The sequence below is a fragment of the Bison bison genome, unplaced genomic scaffold (assembly GCF_000754665.1).
Source record: "Bison bison bison isolate TAMUID 2011002044 unplaced genomic scaffold, Bison_UMD1.0 scf7180017864471, whole genome shotgun sequence".
Lineage (NCBI taxonomy): Eukaryota > Metazoa > Chordata > Mammalia > Artiodactyla > Bovidae > Bison > Bison bison.
Window position 1 is genome coordinate 19,930,097 of NW_011495032.1, and position 20,515 is coordinate 19,950,611.

General features: G+C 40.8%; 1 protein-coding gene across 5 annotated transcripts in view; it reads right to left on the reverse strand.

Moving 5' to 3' along the window:
* ANKRD44 (ankyrin repeat domain 44) overlaps positions 1-20,515 on the reverse strand; it is a 314,767-nt gene that overhangs the window by 186,640 nt on the left and 107,612 nt on the right. For all 5 annotated transcript variants that reach the window (XM_010860893.1, XM_010860891.1, XM_010860892.1 and 2 more), the window contains one exon: positions 2,484-2,567. In XM_010860893.1, the coding sequence (XP_010859195.1) occupies positions 2,484-2,567 (84 nt within the window). Of the gene's footprint in view, positions 1-2,483; positions 2,568-20,515 lie in introns of those variants that run through there.

The following is a 20,515-nucleotide window of genomic DNA, read 5'->3' on the forward strand; positions in this document are numbered from 1 at the left end:
CTCTTAGGCTTGTTTATTCACTCATTTAACCACTCATTCATTCATTCATTCCTCTCTCTTTATCCCACCCTTCTCTGCTGTCACATCCAACAGCTGCCACACATCTAACAGCAACTACAACACACTTTCCACAGCAGCCTCAGTTCATACCTCACTTCATTAGCCCCTCATGATTAACATAGGCCCCTAAATAGTGTCCCAGATTTTCCATTTCAGAAATACAATATGGTATGATTTCTCACTTGTTGCCTTCTCTGCCACGTTGTAAGCTCACGAGGGAAAGAGCTATCTTTTTAACTGCTGTATCCTCAGGACCTTACACAGGATCCAAACTCAGTAATTAACTGTCAAATTAACAACACACTACACAGACGACTAAGGGGTATCATTTAAATTACCTAAAATTCTCTAAAACCAGAAATTGGTGTAGCCAAGACAGCAACTTGTTCACCAAAGTCACTGTTCTCTGACACTTTGGGGACACAGTTACACTAACTTCCCAACCTCTTCTGTAGTTAGCCGTGGCATGGGATGAGTTCCGGGCAGTGGGATGTGAGTAGACGTGATTATGCCACTGCCGAGCTGTCCCATAAAATCCTCCCAGGCTTTGCTGCCACATTCTTTTTTTCCCTTCTTGTTGGGCTGTTGACACACCCCTTGAATGACCTTAGAAGCTACATGCTGATACCTGGGACTCTATGCAGAAAAGAGCCACCCCTCTAATCTGCTCATAAGAGAACTAAACATATCTTATGTTTGAGCCATCTGTGTGTTACAGCAGTTAACCTCCTCTAATGTTTACCAGCTAGCAGCTGTTTGTCACTTTCCTAAGGAGAAATTAAAGGCTTTCAGAGGACAGTACACTCCTTCTTGGTACACAGGACTCACAAAAGTCCTGCTTGTTGATGATTATCAGGGAAGATAGTAACCTTGCCTTGGGCTGGCCTGGGTGTGGCCCACAACACAGAACAGGCTAGATGAATTCTGGTGATGTCAGAACATAGATGATCAACTTGCTTGCCTTGCCTCCTCTCAGAAGTATAGGGCCCCATCGGCCCTAGACAAATGCCCAGTTGCCTTCTCAAGTAGTCTGGCCCTGACCTCATCTGTGCTTACCTGGCAAAAATGTCACAGCACACTGCTCTGCTGCTGTCAGTGCCAGCTGGGGAGAAACTGCCAAGAGCTTTTTCAAAAAGCCACAGCAACCTACATTGCCACAGAGCAATGGGTGGCAGTGATGACTCGCCTTCTGAATAAAACATGTGGCTGAGCGGACAGAGATGCAACCTCAGACAGAATGCATTTCCCAGTGGCAAAGCTCTTCTTGCACTGTAGATGTGTCTGAGTCTGTTGTTTCTCCTGAACACTTGGGACTTCAAAGAGAACTCCTCTCCCTGACAGACTGGAGCATGTAGGTAATTGCATTACATTAAGAGAATTAGTAGCATGTACTATACATAATTGCTTGTTCAATCTAGGTCTAGGAAACTATTAAAAGGATAAATTATTGACTAACTCTTTTCACTTTTCCTCATTGCAGGTTTATGTCAAGAACTTCCAGATTCAGTGGTTCTTAATCTTTAGGGGATCACGAACCCTTTTAAGAGTTTGATGAAATGCCTTGACCCTTTCATTAAACAAAATGTCCAAAAATGCACGCACATATTATGTATGATTTCAGGGTACACACAGAACGCCAAGTTCATCCACTCATCCCAGGTTCATGGACCCTCTAGTGCAGAGGGCAGCAAATTTTCCCTCCAAAGGGCCAGAGAGTAAATATTTTGGGCAGGCCACATACTGTCTCTGTCACAGGTACTCAACTCTGCTCCTGCAGTAGGAAAGCTGTCCTTCCCATGTTCCAAACAAACTTAATGTGTAGATATCAAAATGTGAATTTCATACAATTTTCCTAAGTCACAAAATACTCTTTTTTTTTCATTCTTTTTTCAGCCATTTAAAAAATAAAAACTATTCTTAGCCACTAGCTTGTACAAAACCAGGTGACAAACCATAGTTTGTCAGCTCCTGCTTGTAAGCCATGGGTTCTCTAGAACAAAGTTTCTAACTCTATTTTCACTAGCTTCTAACTGCAAGTTCACATTTCTTCACATTATGAATGCAGGCAGCAAACCTTAGTGTTGGCAGAAATCATAGGCACATTCACGCCACGTTAGAGTGGTGGCAGGTAACACAAAATATTGATCAGGCTCATCATTATTTTTAAATTATGGCCATTATTAGATCTCCTACTGTATCTTGCCATTTAAATGTGCTGATAAACACATATATTATTATATGAAAATTTTGATTCAATATATTTCAAAATAATTGATTTCCATTTGAATCTTATATATTTTATTTAGAGCATTTCAAAACAGAATTCTGAGAAGTGGGCCAGGGCTTTCACCAGACATCAAAAAAGTCCATGGCACAGAAAAGGTGAAGAGGGTCTAGGCAGGCAAAGCCAGAGCATCTCCTACCAGAGCATTCACATCTTCTGTTTTGTGGATGAGCATGCGTATCTCCTCTGGATCACCGCTGAAGATTGCTTGGACCAGTGGTGGCTGTAAACACAGGAGAACTGGAATTAGAACTATACTTAAATCACTGGATTGCACTCAGATGCAGATGGCTAGAAGATCTATTCCCCCAAAGTTTATTCAACAATTATCAATTGGCAGACAAAGATGAATATGGCTCGGGTCCACCCTTGCTCAAAGTGCAGTAGGGGAGTTATTTGCATCAAGAAATAACTATAATACGATTTGAAAGCCATGACAGACAGTCACATCTAATCTAGGGCTATGAGTGTAACACAAAAATCACCACTAGTTGAAAATGTCCTTGGATGGTCCTTAAATTACCTATCAAGAATACTACCAAATCTGTGTTTTTGTGCATAGGGTCCCCTGCCATTCCCCAGCTTCTCACTAGACAATGCTCCCTGGACCTTTTAAACGATTCTGTTCCTAGAGGATGTTAGTGGCCATGTTTCTGGCCTCCTGAACACTTGCTTTTTTGTCAAAGTTTGGAAAAGCCTTTAAAGCATTCCTCCAACACTTCCCAAAGCTTAGCCAATGAGCACTGAGTGTTTTAGAGGTGATTACCTTCCCATCTATTCAAAGTAAGTGGTATAACGGTGAGGTGGGGAGGAAGAAGGGAGGCATTACTGAACATGTATCATTGAACTCACCTAGATTAAACAAGCCCAGCACGTGGTAGAAGGATTTATAAACTTGATGGAAAGCCAGCTGAAAGAAAAACTGGCTCTGCTTGGGTGGTAGAGTGAGAAGAGTGTCCAGAAAAGCTTCATGGAAGGCACCTTCATGAATGCCTGTGAGTTTGCAAAGAGAAGAAGGATATGGTGGCCAGGGAATCAGAATGTGGAAAGGTGTGGATATGCTAAGAGCCTGATATGTTAGAAATGCTGTCATCAACCTGGTGACCAGGGTGTGGGAGAAAAGAGCAAAAGGGGTGGGCTCTGGGGTTGGTGCTGGGCTCCCCCACCTGGTGAAGGATCCGGTTGAAAACCAGTTCTGCCACCTGCCAGTTACACGTTGAGCCCATTTGCTATGTGTAATCTGGGGCCAAACATGATCTTTGTTGTCCAACCCATCAAAGGGTTGGTTTTAGGAACAACTGAGATAACATATGAGAAAACCTTCTATAACCCCACATGCTGTATGCTAATTCGCTTCAGTCATGTCTGACTCTTTGCGACTCCATGGACTGTAGCTCACCAGGCTCCTCTGTTCACGGGATTCTCCAGGGAAGAATACTGGAGTGGGTAGCCATACCCTCCTCCAGGGGATCTTCCTGATTCAGGGAAGGAATCCAGGTCTTTTATGTCTCCTGCATTGGCAGGTGGGTTCTTTACCACTAGCACCACATGGGAAGCCATACAACCCTATCCAAATAACAGATGTTTTCACTAAGAAATGTTTATGATGTCAATATGGAGTATTTGACAATTTTTTTTTCAAAGTTTAAAACCTTGGTAATAACACACATGCACACACAACACACATATATTTACTTATAAGTTTTGGAAATACTTTAGTCCTAGCAGGCAATTGGACGGTGGCAGTTTCCCAAACTTGTCTGATCGTAAGTATCGCCTAAGATGCTTACTAAAACAATATTCCCAGAACCCTTCCCTGCAGATTCTGGGGTGGGATCAGAGAACCCAGACTTCTAATAATCACCCACTTAGTTATCGGGAACTGTGAGCACTGACCTAAAGTGACATGGTTAGAATTATCTGCCTCAATCTCTATGCAATCTATATGAAATTCCAAGTCCTGACTTTCCCTACAAACTTTCTTTTCTATTTTTTACCTTCCTGTTGCCTTTCTTACATGTTTTGATGATGTTCCTTGTTATTTTAGGGGACCAATGTAAGTATTGTCAGTAGAACATGGTAAGATTACTTAAGGAAACATTATATTTAAAAAAATGTTAGGGACTTCCCTGGTGGCCCAGTGGTTAAGACTTTGTGCTCCCAATACAGGGGACACAGGTTCAATCCCTGGTCAGGAAACTAAGATATCTCATGATGCAGGGCGTAGCAAAAAAATATATATATTAAATTGCAGATAAGTATTACCACCTGTCAGGAATTTGTCCACAGTTTTCCCTCTGCCATCAAAGTTTCCAGCAAGTAGACAGATGTATATCTTTTTTTGGTCCCAAATACTCTCTTAATCCTACCTTCTTGCCAAGGTGTCTGATTCAAAGATAGTTTCTCAAATTACCAACAATTAAGTAGCAGGAAAGAAGTCTTGAAAAGAATGCAAGTTTGAGCAGTTGGTGGGAGCAGACACTCTGCCCAAGATAATAAGTTCCTTCCCTACACTTGCTGACTACCTGCCACGTCTCCAGATACCCTGCCTCATGGCAAGGACCATATTACAAGTAAAACAGACAGTCATATAAAGTCAGCATTTCAACAAAAATATCTGACTCTGGTATATCTACTTCATAATTCTCTATCTGCTGTGCCTATTGCCAAATGCTTGTGCATATTTTTCTGCCTTTTTGAACCTTAAGAGAAAGCAAATACCAAACCCCAATAACCCAGGGATGACAAGCAGAGGCAGATGAGATTTTAGTGTTGAGTCAACAGTGATCAATCAACAGTTGAGAAGTTAAGATTCTGAGAAACAAACCCACCCCACTTTAATGCACCACTGGTTAGTCACTTTAAGGAAACACAGCTAGATAAGCAAAGCTTCTCTTCACTCTTGAGTGAAAGAATGCACGCAGATATTCAGTCCTCACATCACTCAAGAAAGGCAAGGGTTCCAAGCTATGGCTGGAATGTACCCAAGGACAGCCACCCTGCAAAGCTGCCAGACAAGGATGCCAGTACAGCCCTCAGCAGGGAGTGGCATGTAGAGCTTTCCAAACACCTCCAGGCCCAGTCCCTGAGACCCACTGGAAGGTTATCATCAATGCAGAGAATTCCCAGCAGAGAATGGTATGCATACTTCCTCAATGCCTCCCAGTCTCGCTCTGCTAAAAGATGCTTTTGGGAGTACTGTCAATGCTCAAAATTCCTAGCATCCATTGGGAAGAAGCTGACAATTGTAACTCTTTCAGTCACATGTATACATGAATAAACCCACATATACATGGCTACATTTTGCCCATGTATGTACTCATCTGCATCTACATTCACGTCTGTATGCACAGAGATACATGCTGATTGACACACAAATCCCTCCCACTCCCTGTGGAATAGAAAATGCTGGTTCTCCAAAGTCTTGCTAACCGGACATTTCTGCCCCAGCTGGGCTGTGTGGCCACTGTGACATCATTGTTTTCACAACTGTGAATCCAGGCACTATGAGATCCAAATCAGAACTTCAGACACATGCTTTGCCATGTGTTTGCATGGATGAAGTTCTTAAACTAAATTTCTATAACTCTTGAGCTAGTGGTACTTCTCTAAAAAAACCCACAAAAAACAGTACAGGCATTTCTTTTTTTCTCTACACTTCCGAATAAAACACACCCATATAACACTTTGACATTCCCTTTTGTTGGGATTTTAATTGGATCCTGCTGTTTTATGTTTCCCTAGCATATTAAAAAGCAGAGACATTACTTTGCCAACAAAGGTCCGTCTAGTCAAGGATATGGTTTTTCCAATGGTCATGTACTGATGTGAGAGTTGGACTGTGAAGAAAGCTGAGCACCGAAGAATTGATGCTTTTGAACTGTGGTGTTGGAGAAGACTCTTGGGAGTCCCTTGGACTGCAACGAGGTCCAACTAGTCCATCCTAAAGGAGATCAGTCCTGGGTGTTCATTGGAAGGACTGATGCTAAAGCTGAAACTCCAGTACTTTGGCCACCTCATGCGAAGAGTTGACTCACTGGAAAAGACCCTGATGCTGGGAGGGATTGGGGGCAGGAGGAGAAGGGGACGACAGAGGATGAGATGGCTGGATGGCATCACCGACTCAATGGACATGAGTTTGAGTGAACTCTGGGAGTTGATGATGGACAGGCAGGCCTGGCGTGCTTCGATTCATGGAGTCGCAAATAGTCGGACACAACTGAGTGACTGAACTGAACTGAGGCAAACACTTGCCCCGAGAATAAATATTTGGGAAAAGATATATCTAAACACTGTCTCTATTACATGATTTTAAGAAAGACGGAATATTCTAATTACAGTACTCTTGTTCATAAATACCAAGTACTTATACTCTGTTGACTATTTATTTGGAAATCACTGTATCTTTTGCCTTGACCTTGATAGGGCCTTCCATGCAGAAGAACAGAGTCCCAAGCCTTGGCATGAACAACAATTTTTTTTAGAAGTTTCACCGATTTCAATGCTAGTATATACAAAATACAAGTCCTTTGTGTGCAAATTTGAATAAATACATTTTTAACAAGGGTCAGAGTTGTGAAAACAAATAGTGGCAGGAAAAAGAGAGAGATTCTGATGTCATGAAACCACTGGTTATCAATCCCTAAAGAAATTTAAATTCTTAAAAAGAGATATGCAGCTTCAGTTACCAGAATTGTTTTAGCATGTTTAGCAGCTGTAGACTGGAAATGATTTCCATGTGCTGTGGATACTGGCACAGTCCCTCATGTAGATTCAGAAGGGTGCTCCCTGGGCTTGCTTAACCAATGGCACAAGTAGGGGCCAATATTCACATGGTACCTATCCTTGTCTTTCAATACCACCAACTACCAGCACTCTATTGGTAGAAGAGTGAACTGGTAGGGCTGTTCACACTTGCCAGAAGTGTGAACAGCTGCCTTCTAGACGTGACTGTCTGCCAGCCTGATGACATTTGACCCCTGTAAGACAGAAGAGTAGAGCAGAAGCCCCTTGAATTTGGCAACCATTATGAACAATGTGGCCATTGCTGATATTAGGAAGTGAAAATCTATCCGCAAAAAGCCACTTTCACTTTCACTACCCACATCCCCTATCAGCCCACCCACTACAGTATTCTTCTATTTTATTCTCAGTCTTTGAGAATAAATGAGGAAAATATCCAATTCCCAAATATAAGATGCTAAATCAAATAAATGTACTGACAACAGTATTCTCAAACTGTGGAGTAGAGTAACAATTCCACTAGGGGGAGCAAGAAGGTAATTTGTTACCTGGGAGGTAAGAGTAAATATTCAAGTTGTGTGATTAAGGTAGCTGGTAAGTAAGTGAAGTCGCTCAGTCGTGTCCGACTCTGCGACCCCATGGACTGTAGCCCACCAGGCTTCTCTGTCCATGGGATTCTGCAGGCAAGAATCCTGGAGTGGGTTGCTGGAGGATCCACTTTATTCAAGACATGAAAGGATTCAAGCTTCTGGGAGAAATCTTAGTAATAAGTAAACACAACCTGTATTACACCCCAAAACAAAAATTTTTTAAACTTTCCTATTGATCCCCAAGGGTCCAGGTTTTTAGGAAGAATAAAGCTATTTAAAACTCAGGTGTTAAAGAATTATTTTCTTCACGTACAAAATCCAATTCTTTCCTCAACTGCACTTTTTAAAAGTGCTGCTAGTGGTATCAGATATGCCTCTGGCTTAGGAATAAAGTTCAACTATGAGGAAAGCACAGGTGGTTTAAAGGATCCACTCAGTCCTGCCTTGCAAGGACAGATCCCCATCGGTTAGCACCCTCCAAAATCTTCTATTGAAACTAACAATTTGATTTTAGCTAAAACCACTGTATAGTGCATTTCCCTTTGTCAGAGCTGCATATTCTTTTCTAATATGTTGGCTTTGGAAGACAAGCAGTGACAGAGGCTGTCGCTGGGCATCTGAAAATATAGCCCATGGTAGGAAGTCCAAGAAGATGCTCCAGCATTACATTCCAAGTTGTTGGCGTGCTGTTTGACTTTTTCTGATTAGACTGAATAAGTAAAGATTCCAAGTCTAAATGAAAACATCTTGCATTCTAATCAGGAGTGAGTTTTGGGAATCAATCAATAGCCAAGAGGGAAAAATGATATTCCTAAACATCTGTCCACACTTAAGTATTCTGAGTACAGTATGTCATTAAAGCAGGATGGGATCATGTTATTAGTAGCTAATAGCTGATATGGCAATAATCTGACCATGTGAAACCATCAACTTTTATGAACATGCTGAAACACTTCATTAGGTAACAACTGGTTTTTGTGTGAGGCAGTGCTTGCATTTTTACAAAAGGATAATAAAAATTTGCTCGAGTCACAAGATTTAATGGACAAAACTTGTTAGCTCTATTCATGTGGGTCCTGCCTGCTGTGTGATCTGCTGACAGAGTGCCATTGAGCGCTTCCTGAATATAGATCACTCCTTACTTGGGAAGAAGTTCACTCCATCATAGAAAGACAATGATGATCGTAAAATCAGAATCTGTTTCCCTTAAGAATTGTACAAAATATACAGTTATGAATCCTCATAAACATTTTTAATGCAAGACTACATGACTGAAAATGTCTCCTACAAACTATGCCACAAAGTGTCCATAATATTTCCAATTTTTTTTCTTTTCCTTTTATTTTTTTTACTTTACAATATTGCATTGGTTTTGCCATACATCAACATGCATCCACCACGGGTGTACACGTGTTCCCCATCCTGAACCCCCCTCCCACCTCCCTCCCCATACCATCCCTCTGGGTCATCCCAGTGCACCAGCCCCAAGCTTTCCAATTTTTTATTAAAAACAGAAAAAAGCATAAAACTCAAAGTATCAGTAATACTCTATTGTAGAGATTTATTAACTTTACACTTGTGAAAGAAGAACTACAGTTAATCAGAAAATGGAAAAATTAATTTATCCAACCTTTTCCAAAATGATTATGACACGTAGGCATTGACTATAATTATTCAAGGACCAGTTATTCAGTTTCTGGAACATTCATTTCCTTTGCATCACCTTCCTTTCCTGAGACTCTCCTTAAAGAGAGATCTCTCTGCTCTTTAAGAGTGCTTATTAGCACCTTCACCAGGAGTGCTGGCCAGAGGAAAAATGAAACCCAAGTGTCAAATTTTCTACTAGATACTTACAAAAGGTTAGGTAAAAGGAAATGATGAAACAACAGTAACTGTAAGCTTGCAATCTGGAAGCAATGTTGATTTTTATGGACCTGAGATCTCTTTCTTCTACCACAGGAGGGAGACCCATGTATGGTATCAGAGAGACTTTGGGTTAAATCTTAGCCATGGTTTCCTCATCTATAAAACAGGGTCATGTGATGACCCTGTTTTATAGATGAGGAAACCACAAGCAAGGCTCCAACAGTACGTGAACCAAGAACTTCCAGATGTTCAAGCTGGATTCAGAAAAGGTAGAGGAACAAGAGATCAAATTGCCAACATCCGCTGGATCATAGAAAAAGCAAAAGAGTTTCAGAAAAACATCCATTTCTGCTTCATGGACTATGCCAAAGCCTTCCACGTGTGGATCACAACAAACTGTGGGAAATTCTTAAAGAGATGGGAATACCAGACCACCTTACCTGCCTCCTGAGGAATCTGTATGCAGGCCCAGAAGCAACAGTTAGAACTGGACATGCAACAACAGACTGGTTCCAAATAGGTAAAAGAGTACATCAAGGCTGTATATTGTCACCCTGCTTATTTAACTTCTATGCAGAGTACGTCATGAGAAACGCTGGGCTGGATGAAACACAAGCTGGAATCAAGGTTGCTGCAAGAAATATCAATAACCTCAGATAGGCAGATGACACCACCCTTATGGCAGAAAGCGAAGAACAACTAAAGAGCCTCTTGATGAAAGTGAACGAGGACAGTGAAAAAGCTGGCTTAAAACTCAACATTCAGAAAACTAAGATCATGGTATCTGGTCCCATCACTTCATGGCAAATAGATGGGGAAACAGTAGAAAGAGTGACACACTTAATTTTTTGGGGCTCCAAAATCACTGCAGATGGCGACTGCAGCCATGAAATTAAAAGATGCTTGCTCCTTGGAAGGAAAGCTATGACCAACCTAGATGCATATTAAAAAGCAGAGACATTGCTTTGCTGACAAAGGTCCATCTAGTCAAAGCTATGGTTTTTCCAGTAGTCATGTATTAGTGTTAAGAGTTGAACCATAAAGAAAGTTGAACACCAAAGAATTGATGCTTTTAAACTGTGTTGTTGGAGAAGACTCTTGAGAGTCCCTTGGACTGCAAGGAGATCCAACCAGTCCATCCTAAAGGAAATCAGTCCTGAATATGCATTGGAAGGACTGACGCTGAAGTTGAAGCTCCAATCCTTTGGCCATCTGATGAGAAGAACCAACACTGGAAAAGACCCTGATGCTAGGAAAGACTGAAGGCAGGAGGAGAAGGGGTTGACGAAGGATAAGATGGTTGCATGGCGTCACCGACTGGATGGACATGAGTTTGAGCAAGCTCCGAGAGTTGGTGATGGACAAGGCAAGCCTGGTGAGCTACAAGCCCATGGGTTGTAAAGAGTTGGACATGACTGAGAGACTGAACTGAACTGGGCCATTTTATAAGATACATTTAAGAAATGACATAACATATGCCATATCTCCTGTACAAGGCCAATGCTCAATAAAAAATAGTGATTAGTGTTGATTTTTGAGGTAATAAGCTCAAAAGCTTTCACAGACAAGTGTATGGGATTCAGGGAGATTTCCTTAAAAATTACAGAACAAATAAGTCAAGTTAGGATTATAACCCACTCAACACCACCAGTAAAGCAGAGGGACCCTTCATACTGGGGAAAAAAGTGTTTATTTACAGGAAAGGGAGAAAGAACCACACTGAGTCTCATTTGGCCTTTGTTATCCTGGGAAACCTCAAAAATGCTGCACAGACTCACTGTACTCAGAGGTCTAATCTATAAAACCAAAATAACAGCGACTCACCTGAACAATACATCATCTCTCTTGACTCATCCAGCTGTGCCCCATATTTATGTCTTCTGGATGGGACATGAAACTTTACTGTTTAAGGTTATTATAAACAAACATGGTTTCACTTTCCTTTATATTTTCCTGATGGTCATAAAGGAGATTAATTCCGTGTTTGGAGCTGTGAGGGGGGTCAAGTGATTTGACTGTTAGTGGCAAAGTTGAGACTAGAATTTAGTTTTCCAGATTCTCTCAGTTCAGTACTTTCTCTCTCACATGTCATATTAATACAATAAATATAAAGTAAATATATTATATATAAGACTTCCCTAGTGGCTCAGATGGTAAAGCATCTGCCTACAACGCGGGAGACCTGGGTTTGATCCCTAGGTAGGGAAGAGCCCCTGGAGAAGGAAATGGCAACCCACTCCAGTACTCTTGCCTGGAAAATCCCGTGGACGGAGGAGCATGGTAGGCTACAGCAAAGAGTCGGACACAACTGAGCGACTTCACTTTCACTTTCCCAAAAATAGTTGGAATAATCCTCCCACTCATTAGCAGGGTTTTGGCTGGGTTCGAGTCCCAGCCATGAGGGTTCCAGTCCCAATCTGAGCTAAATGGTTTCATGTCTGGTGGTGAAAGTAAAGTCCAATGATATAAGAACCAGTAATTCACCTTCAATTTCAATGAACTTTCTATGGAGAAATTTACAACTTTATAACTCACTAAGGGAAAATATTATCATTTCTATTCTCTCTATATATGTATATATACACCATATAATGATTATATATGTGTATATATTTCTAGATACAGTACTCCTAACACAATGACTAACAATGAAACAATCTTGCCAAAAGTTAGAAAACAAATAGGAACAATCTCAAACCTGGGGAGGGCACTCTCTGTGAACTGAATTCTCAGAAAGAATGAGAAGGGAGGTGTAACCTAGATTTTGAATGAGACTGAAGACTGTGGAGAGTACATCTTTCATGTTGGAGAACGGTAGATAGTGGGGTTAGAAAAAGCAACAGAGTGGAGGGAGCACAATGCCAACAGAAAGAGTTTTAACCTAATCTTCTGAGTAAACAGGAACTGAAGGTCTTGAGCAAGAAAACGGCACAGTCTTTGCAGTTAACCTGGCCATACTGTGGGTGGGCGTTCAAGGAGAAGAAGGCGTTAAGAGAACCCAGTTAGAACACTATCTCGGCAATCCAGGCATCCCAGGAGAGAACTTTCCCATCTCCATGTATCTTGGGCTCCCCAGTTACAGCTTACAGGGAAAGAGTGGAAACGACAGATTCTGTTTTCACTTCTTTGATGTTGCTCTATTCCTGGATGCAAATTTGGCTCCGCATCTTGGCAATTTTCCTCTCCTCTTTATATATAGCCCAAATCTCCTGTCCCCAACACACTACTGCTTCCAGGTGAAATCAAGGTTACTCCCTTTAGTTCCTGGAACACTTCCATCTCCACCCCAACAGAACCTCCATGGAAATAAGTTCTGTTTTGTCAGACTTGTCACTTGAGCACTGAATTTAAATCACAGCATTTCAAAAATAGGCCACAACCATAAAGAGAAAAGCAAAGCAAAACAACACAGACATACTTTGCCAAATGCCATATTTGTATTGGGATCTGCTGCCAATTACCCACATCTTTCTTCACTCTGTCTAGTTTGAAATGGCTTGAGATCAAATCTCAACTTGAGCTAAGTTAATTAAACAGTGTTCAGGAGTTAACATTTAAAGAAAGTTATTTTAAGCAAGAGCACAATAGATCCAAGAGGTTAGCGTATGCAGCATATTTAAACCAACGTAATTTTAGTGAAACAGAAAGAACAACAGTATACTTCTACAACAGTTTCCTGTTTTGAGAAATTTTTATAGAGGTTTTATTTCCTATCTTAGTTTTGTTAACATTCTTTGTATAACTGTGTCTTATAGCATATTGAATTTATGTGGTTTTAAATACAACCAGTGATTTTAAAATGTTAATCACTGAAATGAAAGCCATTTTAGTGACCTTTGTGGAGGAAAAACATATATATGGCCAGAAGATGATTTTCTAGGGTAATAAGTGTATTCAGTGTAATTTCTTTGTTCAGATACAGAAGGTGGTTCTCAGTTTTAGGATGCATTATAAAGCATAACGATTTTACTAATATTTGATATATACATTTCTTATCATAATAAGGACAGTGATAAAATTGTATTATTAAAGAAAAAATATGACAGAACATAAAGTAATATTCTCTTGTGATCTAGAGTAATTATAACTTGAGAATTACTGGCAATTGGAATCTAAATAAACCAATTCAATCATCCTTTAAAAAACAAAATCAATGTGGAGAAATAAAAGGCATTCAGCAGGAAGGTGGCAATTTCTTGTTATATTTGGAGGAGGGTAGAATGACCACATTATGAGATATAATGAATTAACTCAATCACATAAAGTTATTCAACTCAATCACATAAAGTTATTCATGGCTCAGGCAAATTCCAAGTTGGGTTTGTCTAATTTGTTAGAACCTGAATTCTCTCAAAAGTCACCTTTTGCCCAGTTAAGTCTTTCCAAAGTCCAGGGGAATTTCCTTTTAAACCTCTCCTTCCTTTCTGTAGTTCCTTTTCTTGGAATTCCACAGAATTCCTTGGAAAGGAAGACAGCAGTAAAACTCTCACTACTTCTCCACAGAGAACCAGATGGGAGATTATGGAGATGTGCAAAATGGAGTCACCTTCCTAGCCTTGGCTGTTCAAATCTAGGGCAGTGCATTGACCTGGACCTCCACTAGTCTCTGCCTGAGGTGCCTGGAGGGTCCCCTGCTGCCCACAAAACCAGGAAGGTTACAAGGAATGCAAATCAAATAGGGACCCTGTCAGGGTAGTCTTCCAGGAAGCATATTTCCACTTCCCCATCCGATGTCATAGCAAGGGCATTCCGTGACAGATATCCAATGGAAATGATAAGACAGCAGGAAGAAAAGAGTCCAAGATACTGGAAAACATTAGATAATATAAAATGGGAACTTTCGCAAAAACGAAGAGTCATATCATATTTCCTTGCTGGGATACTAACTCTGTTCATATTTCCTTTGTTTCTCTGCATAGCACCCCACCAACAAGAAATGAATGAAATGATTTTTAAAAATTAATCTGGTACATCAGATAACAATTACATTCAATTCAACAAAGATTGATTAAACGTTAAGAAATTTACCAAGGGTAACAAATTCTGACATGAGATACACCAGTTTCTTCCTTGATGAAATTACTAAGGTGGAAAGGGAAGAATACAACTTGAATGTAAGGTAGATACCATAGGAGAAGTACATGAAGAAGGGGGAGATGTCGCATTTGGCTTCCTGAAAGATGTGGCCTTTGAAATAAAGGTTGGAAAGGATTTAAACAGGTAGAGATGGATGAAATGGGGAGGGAGTGCTCCTACCTCATAACATGAGCAGAAGACTAAACGCACACAGGGAACAGGTTTACGTAGCTGGAGCCTGAGAGACAGGAGGGAAACTGAGAAGTACACTGGGACCCTATCCAAGAAGGTTCTGAACACCAGGTCTAGAGATCTGGACTCTCTTCTTTACAGCTGGGGAGTCATATATGTTTTTGAGCAGGGGAATTATCTAAGAGTTGTGCTTTAAAACAATCACTCTGGAAATGGATTTGTATGATAAAGTGGAAGAAAAGACCAGAGAGGTAAGTTAGGAGACCACAACAACAGGCTGGGCAATATGTCCTGGGGCTGGTGTCCTGACTCAGCTCTTTTACCTATCAGTCCCTAAAAACTATCTCCACCTTTAATGCAATAAGAGCTAGCCAGCTCCAGCATGGCGGTCTCCATTCAGAAAGACTCTCACCAACTTCCCAGGTGAAATGCAGGGCTCTGGAGCGGAGTTGCCCTGATCATCTGCAGAGGAGTAGCGGAAATTCTGTAGCATTCGCTTTCTTTACTTTTCTACTTGCGCAAGCATGTCCAGTTGCCTACTCTGTTCTCTTCAGCTCTGGGACAGGAAGTTCCTAGGGCTCTTGAGTCTGTTAGCATCCTGAATTTGAACAACGTGCTACTTCTCTCCCCTCTCTACCACAGAAACCAGAGCATCATGCTTTCGGTTTTGGTGCTACGTCTGTAATTTAGGTTTTGGTGAAAAAAGAACTTATCTTTATATCATAAGCTCAAAAAACAAAAATGAAAAAGACTCAAGTATAATGCTGTCTTTATTTCCTAGTTCTAAAATTTAGTCAAAGAATAAAATTCATTTTTTTTTCAATCATGCAAAGGGTAAAAAATAGAAGTATTACAAGAAAAGGACTTTCTAACATATTAAAACCTCTGTGCATTTGCTCTTTGTCTTATATTTGCTGGTATTTGATCTTAGTAGCTCTCTTGTTGCAGCAACACAAAGACAGAAGTAACAATCTAATGTGTATCCTTCCACATCTTTCCCCAAGTCCTTGCTGATATTATCAAAACATAGATACAGATATAGGAGGCAACAGAGTTATCTCAAAGGTAGGATTTTACTGTTCCCGTATCTTCGTATTTACAAGAACAATAATACAGTGAGGACATCCCCCAAGTCACCAGCTATAGGATTAACTCATTTCTTTTCATAGCTATATAGCACTCCACAATACAGACAAATCACAATATATTCCATTATTCTCATAGCTGGGCACTCAGGTTGTTACTGGTTGGTGCCACAACCAACAGCCTCAGGGTATCTATCCTGGCCAGTGCATTTCACAGAAAAGTGCTACCAGAGCCGAAAGCATTCTCCGAGGACCCACTAGAGTGCCTGAAGAGCTATGAATGGTGGTTCTTAACATGGTAAAGGAGGCAGGGACCAAACACAGCCCCAAGAAAAACAAATGCAAGAAGGCAAAGTGGTTATCTGAGGAGGCCTTACAAACAGCTGAGAAAAGAAGAAAAGTGAAAGGCAAAGGAGAAAGGGAATGCAGAGTTCCAGAGAATAGCAAGGAGAGGTAAGAAAGCCTTCTTAAGTGAACCATGCAAAGAAATAGAGGAAAACAGTGGAATAGGAAAGACAACAGATCTCTTTAAGAAAGTTGGAGATACCAATGGAACATTTCATGCAATGATGGGTACAATAAAGGACAGAAACAGCATGGACCTAACAGAAGCAGAACAGATTAAGAAGTGGCAAGAATACACAAAAGAACTATACAAATAATGTTTTAAGGACCTGGATAACCACAATGGTAGGATTGCTCTCATACCATAGGAGAGACATCCTGGAGTATGAAGTCAAGTGGGCCTTACGAAGCATCACTATGAACAAAGCTAGTGGAGGTGATGGAATTCCAGTTGAGATATTTCAAATTCTAAAAGATGATGCTGTTAAAGTGTTGCACTCTGTTTGTCAGCAAATTTGGAAAACCCAGCAGTGGCCACAGGACTGGAAAAGGTCAGTTGTCATTCCAATACCAAAGAATGGCAGTGCTAAAGAATGTACAAACTACAAAATATAATCGTGCTTATTTCACATGCTAGCATGGACATGTTCAAAATCCTCCAAGCTAGGCTTCAACAGTACATGAACCAAGAACTTCCAGGTGTACAAGCTGGATTTAGAAAAGGCAGAGGATCTAAAGATCAAATTGTCAACATTTGTTGGATCATAGAAAAAGCAAGGGAATTCTAAAAAAACATCTACTTCTGCTTCACAGACTACACTAAAACCTTTGACTGTGTGGGTCACATCAAACTGTGGAAAATTCTTGGAGATGGGAATACCAGACCACCTTACCTATCTCCTGAGAAACCTATATGCAGGTCAAGAAGCATATTGTGAGATTCGGACATGGAACAACTGATTGGTTCAAAATTGGTAAAGCAGTACATCAATGCTGTATATTGTCACCCTGTTCATTTAACTTCTATGCAGAGTACATCATGAGAAATGCAGGCTGGATGAATTACAAGCTGGAATCAAGATTGCTGGGATAAGTATCAACAATCTCAGGTATGCAGATGATACTACTCTAATGGCAGGAAGTGAAGAGTAACTAAAGAGCATTTTCATGAGGGTGAAAGAGGAGGGTGAAAAAGCTGGCTTAAAACCATTCAAAAAACTAAGATCATGGCATCCGGTCCCATGACTTCATGGCAAATAGATGTGGAAAAAAGTGGAAATAGTGACAGATTTTATTTTCCTGGGCTCCAAAATTATTGCAGATGTTGACTGCAGCCATGAAATTAAAACACACTTGCTCCTTGGAAGAAAAGCCATGACAAACCTAGATAGCATATTAAAAAGCAGAGACATCAGTTTGCCAACAAAGGTCCCTATAGTCAAAGCTGTGGTTTTTCCAGTAGTCATGTATGATGTGAGAGTTGGACCATAAAGAGTGTCGAAGAATTGATGCTTTCAAATTGTGGTGCTGGAGAAGACTCTTAAAAGTTCCAAGAACAGCAAGGAGATCAAACCAGTCAAGCCTAAAGGAAATCAACTCTGAATATTCATTGGAAGGACTGATGCTGAAGCTCCAATATTTTGGCCACCTGATATGAAGAGCCAACTCATTGGAAAAGACACTGTTGCTGGGAAAGATTGAGGGCCTGAGAAGACTGCAACAGAGGATGAAATGGTTGGATGGCATCACCAACTCAATGGACATGAGTTGAGCAAACTCCAAGAGATAATGAAGGACAGGGAAGCCTGCCATGGTGCAATCCATGGGTTTGCAAGAGTCAGACATGACTTAGTGACTGAACAACAACTACAGGCTATAGGTTTATGAAATATGCAAAAGAAGTGTGTGACATAGTCCCTTCCTCAGAGAGTACCAAATACAGCTGGGGAAGTAAGCCAAACCCACACCAAACAATTAAACTGTTTTAAGACTGGACTGAGCCACGTTCTACAAACTTGATACATGGGAATGCCGGGTTTTCCTCCAGCACGATGATAGCTCAGAAGTCCCTCTAACCCTAATATTCTAAGAAGCTTCTCTGATTCAGAAAAGGGGGAAACAGGAAAGACAAAGAAGTTAAGGAGGTGTCTGTGGAGGAGGCAGTACTTTGATCAAGACTCAAGAACAGTTTAAATCAATGGAGAAAAAGAAATTGTATTTCAAATAAGCCAGGGTACAGCATAGACTTGAGCCACGAATATGTTCAGGAGAGTGACACAAAGCAGGCCCTTCTCTAGGTCACAGCATTTCCAAACACGCCCTCTCCCACTCCTCCACTCCCATCCAGCCTCGGCTTAAGGTATAAAGAATCCCAAGTTTAGCTGCCACTGAGCACTACACTCACAGGGAATCAAATGCACTACTTCCAGCCAGTGGGAGCTTGAAAATACTCCCCAGATGTCTTCTCTCCCTGTCCTCCACACACCCCTGACCAGCACTGCATGCACACACACATCCCACCTTGTTCTAAGCCCTATAAATAATAGTAGTTGTTTAAACTGCTTCTGTCCATCTGGGAAAGAATACGTATAACATGGAGGAAAGAAAAAAGGATGTTTCAGTGACTGTAATTTAACCAAAAAACTGAATTTGAGAATAAAAAACTGTTTAAAATGTTACTGATAAACTGACTACTACATTGTTAGTCTTTGACCCTATGTTGCCAAACTATGTTTGTAACTTACCAAGTTCATCTAAATATAGAGCACATTTAATACCATGTTTTAAATTTTATCATATTGGTAACTAAGATTTGAGAGTTCCCTGTGTATGCTGGATATATATTATGCCTTGATACTAAATATAAGTGGCTCTGTGACAAAGTTCTGAAAATGAATTCAGCATAAGTAAATTAATGTGCCTTTTATCTCAGAGCCTTGAGATTTAAAAGTTGCATGTAATTTTTAAAAGTTAGAATCCCGGGGAAATTTATGCTTTTCTTTTTCTTTTCACTATCCTTCCCAGTCTACAATTAGCTTTCCACATATTTTTTAAACTTTAGGAAAACAAGATTTACTCTCAGGATGTTTACTTGAACGCCAAGTTGAAAGACATAATCTTGACAGGCACAGTGCAGAAAATAAGGGCTTTTCATAAGGAGAGGGAATTACTGAGTTTAAATAAAACCTAATTTGCTTGTTGAAGCTGAAACTCCAATACTTTGGCCACCTGATATGAAGAACTGACTCATTTGAAAAGACCCTGATGCTGGGAAAGATTGAAGGTGTGAGCAGAAGGGGACGACAGAGGATGAGATGGTTGGATGGCATCACTGACTCAATGGACATGAGTTTGAATAGACTCTGGGTGTTGGTGATGAACAGGGAGGCCTGGCGTGCTACAGTCCATGGGGTCGCAAAGAGTTGGACATGACTGAGCAACTGAACTGATTTATACTTTACAGTAGGAAGAAGAAAAAAAAAAAAAAAAGCCCTTGACCTCCACTGTACCAGCACAACCACAAAGGCAACTGAGGTCTGAGACTGGGTACCAGGAAGGCAGCCAGTGTCCTGATGCTTCCTATGGCTGGACCAACGATAACGGAGGTGGTACCTGTCTTGTTGGCTCCACATACCCTTTTCCTCACCAACACTCTCCCTGAAATTAGCTTTAAGCCTTTGACTGTGTGGATCACAATAAACTGTGGAAAATTCTAAAAGAGATGGGAATACCAGACCACCTGATCTGCCTCTTGAAAAATCTGTATGCAGGTCAGGAAGCAACAGTTAGAACTGGACATGGAACAACAGACTGGCTCCAAATAGGAAAAGGAGTACGTCAAGGCTGTATATTGTCACCCTGCTTATTCAACTTCTATGCAGAGTACATCATGAAAAAAGCTGGGCTGGAAGAAGCACAAGCTGGAATCAAGATTGCTGGGAGAAATATCAATAACCTCAGATAGGCAGATGACACCACCCTTATGGCAGAAAGTGAAGAGGAACTAAAAAGCCTCTTGATGAAAGTGAAAGTGGAAAGTGAAAAAGTTGGCTTAAAGCTCAACATTCAGAAAATGAGGATCATGGCATCCGGTCCCATCACTTCATGGCAAATATATGGGGAAACAATGGAAACAATGTCAGACTTTATTTTGGGGGGCTCCAAAATCACTGCAGATGGTGACTGCAGCCATGAAATTAAAAGACGCTTACTCCTTGGAAGGAAAGTTAGGACCAACCTAGATGGCATATTCAAAAGCAGAGACATTACTTTGC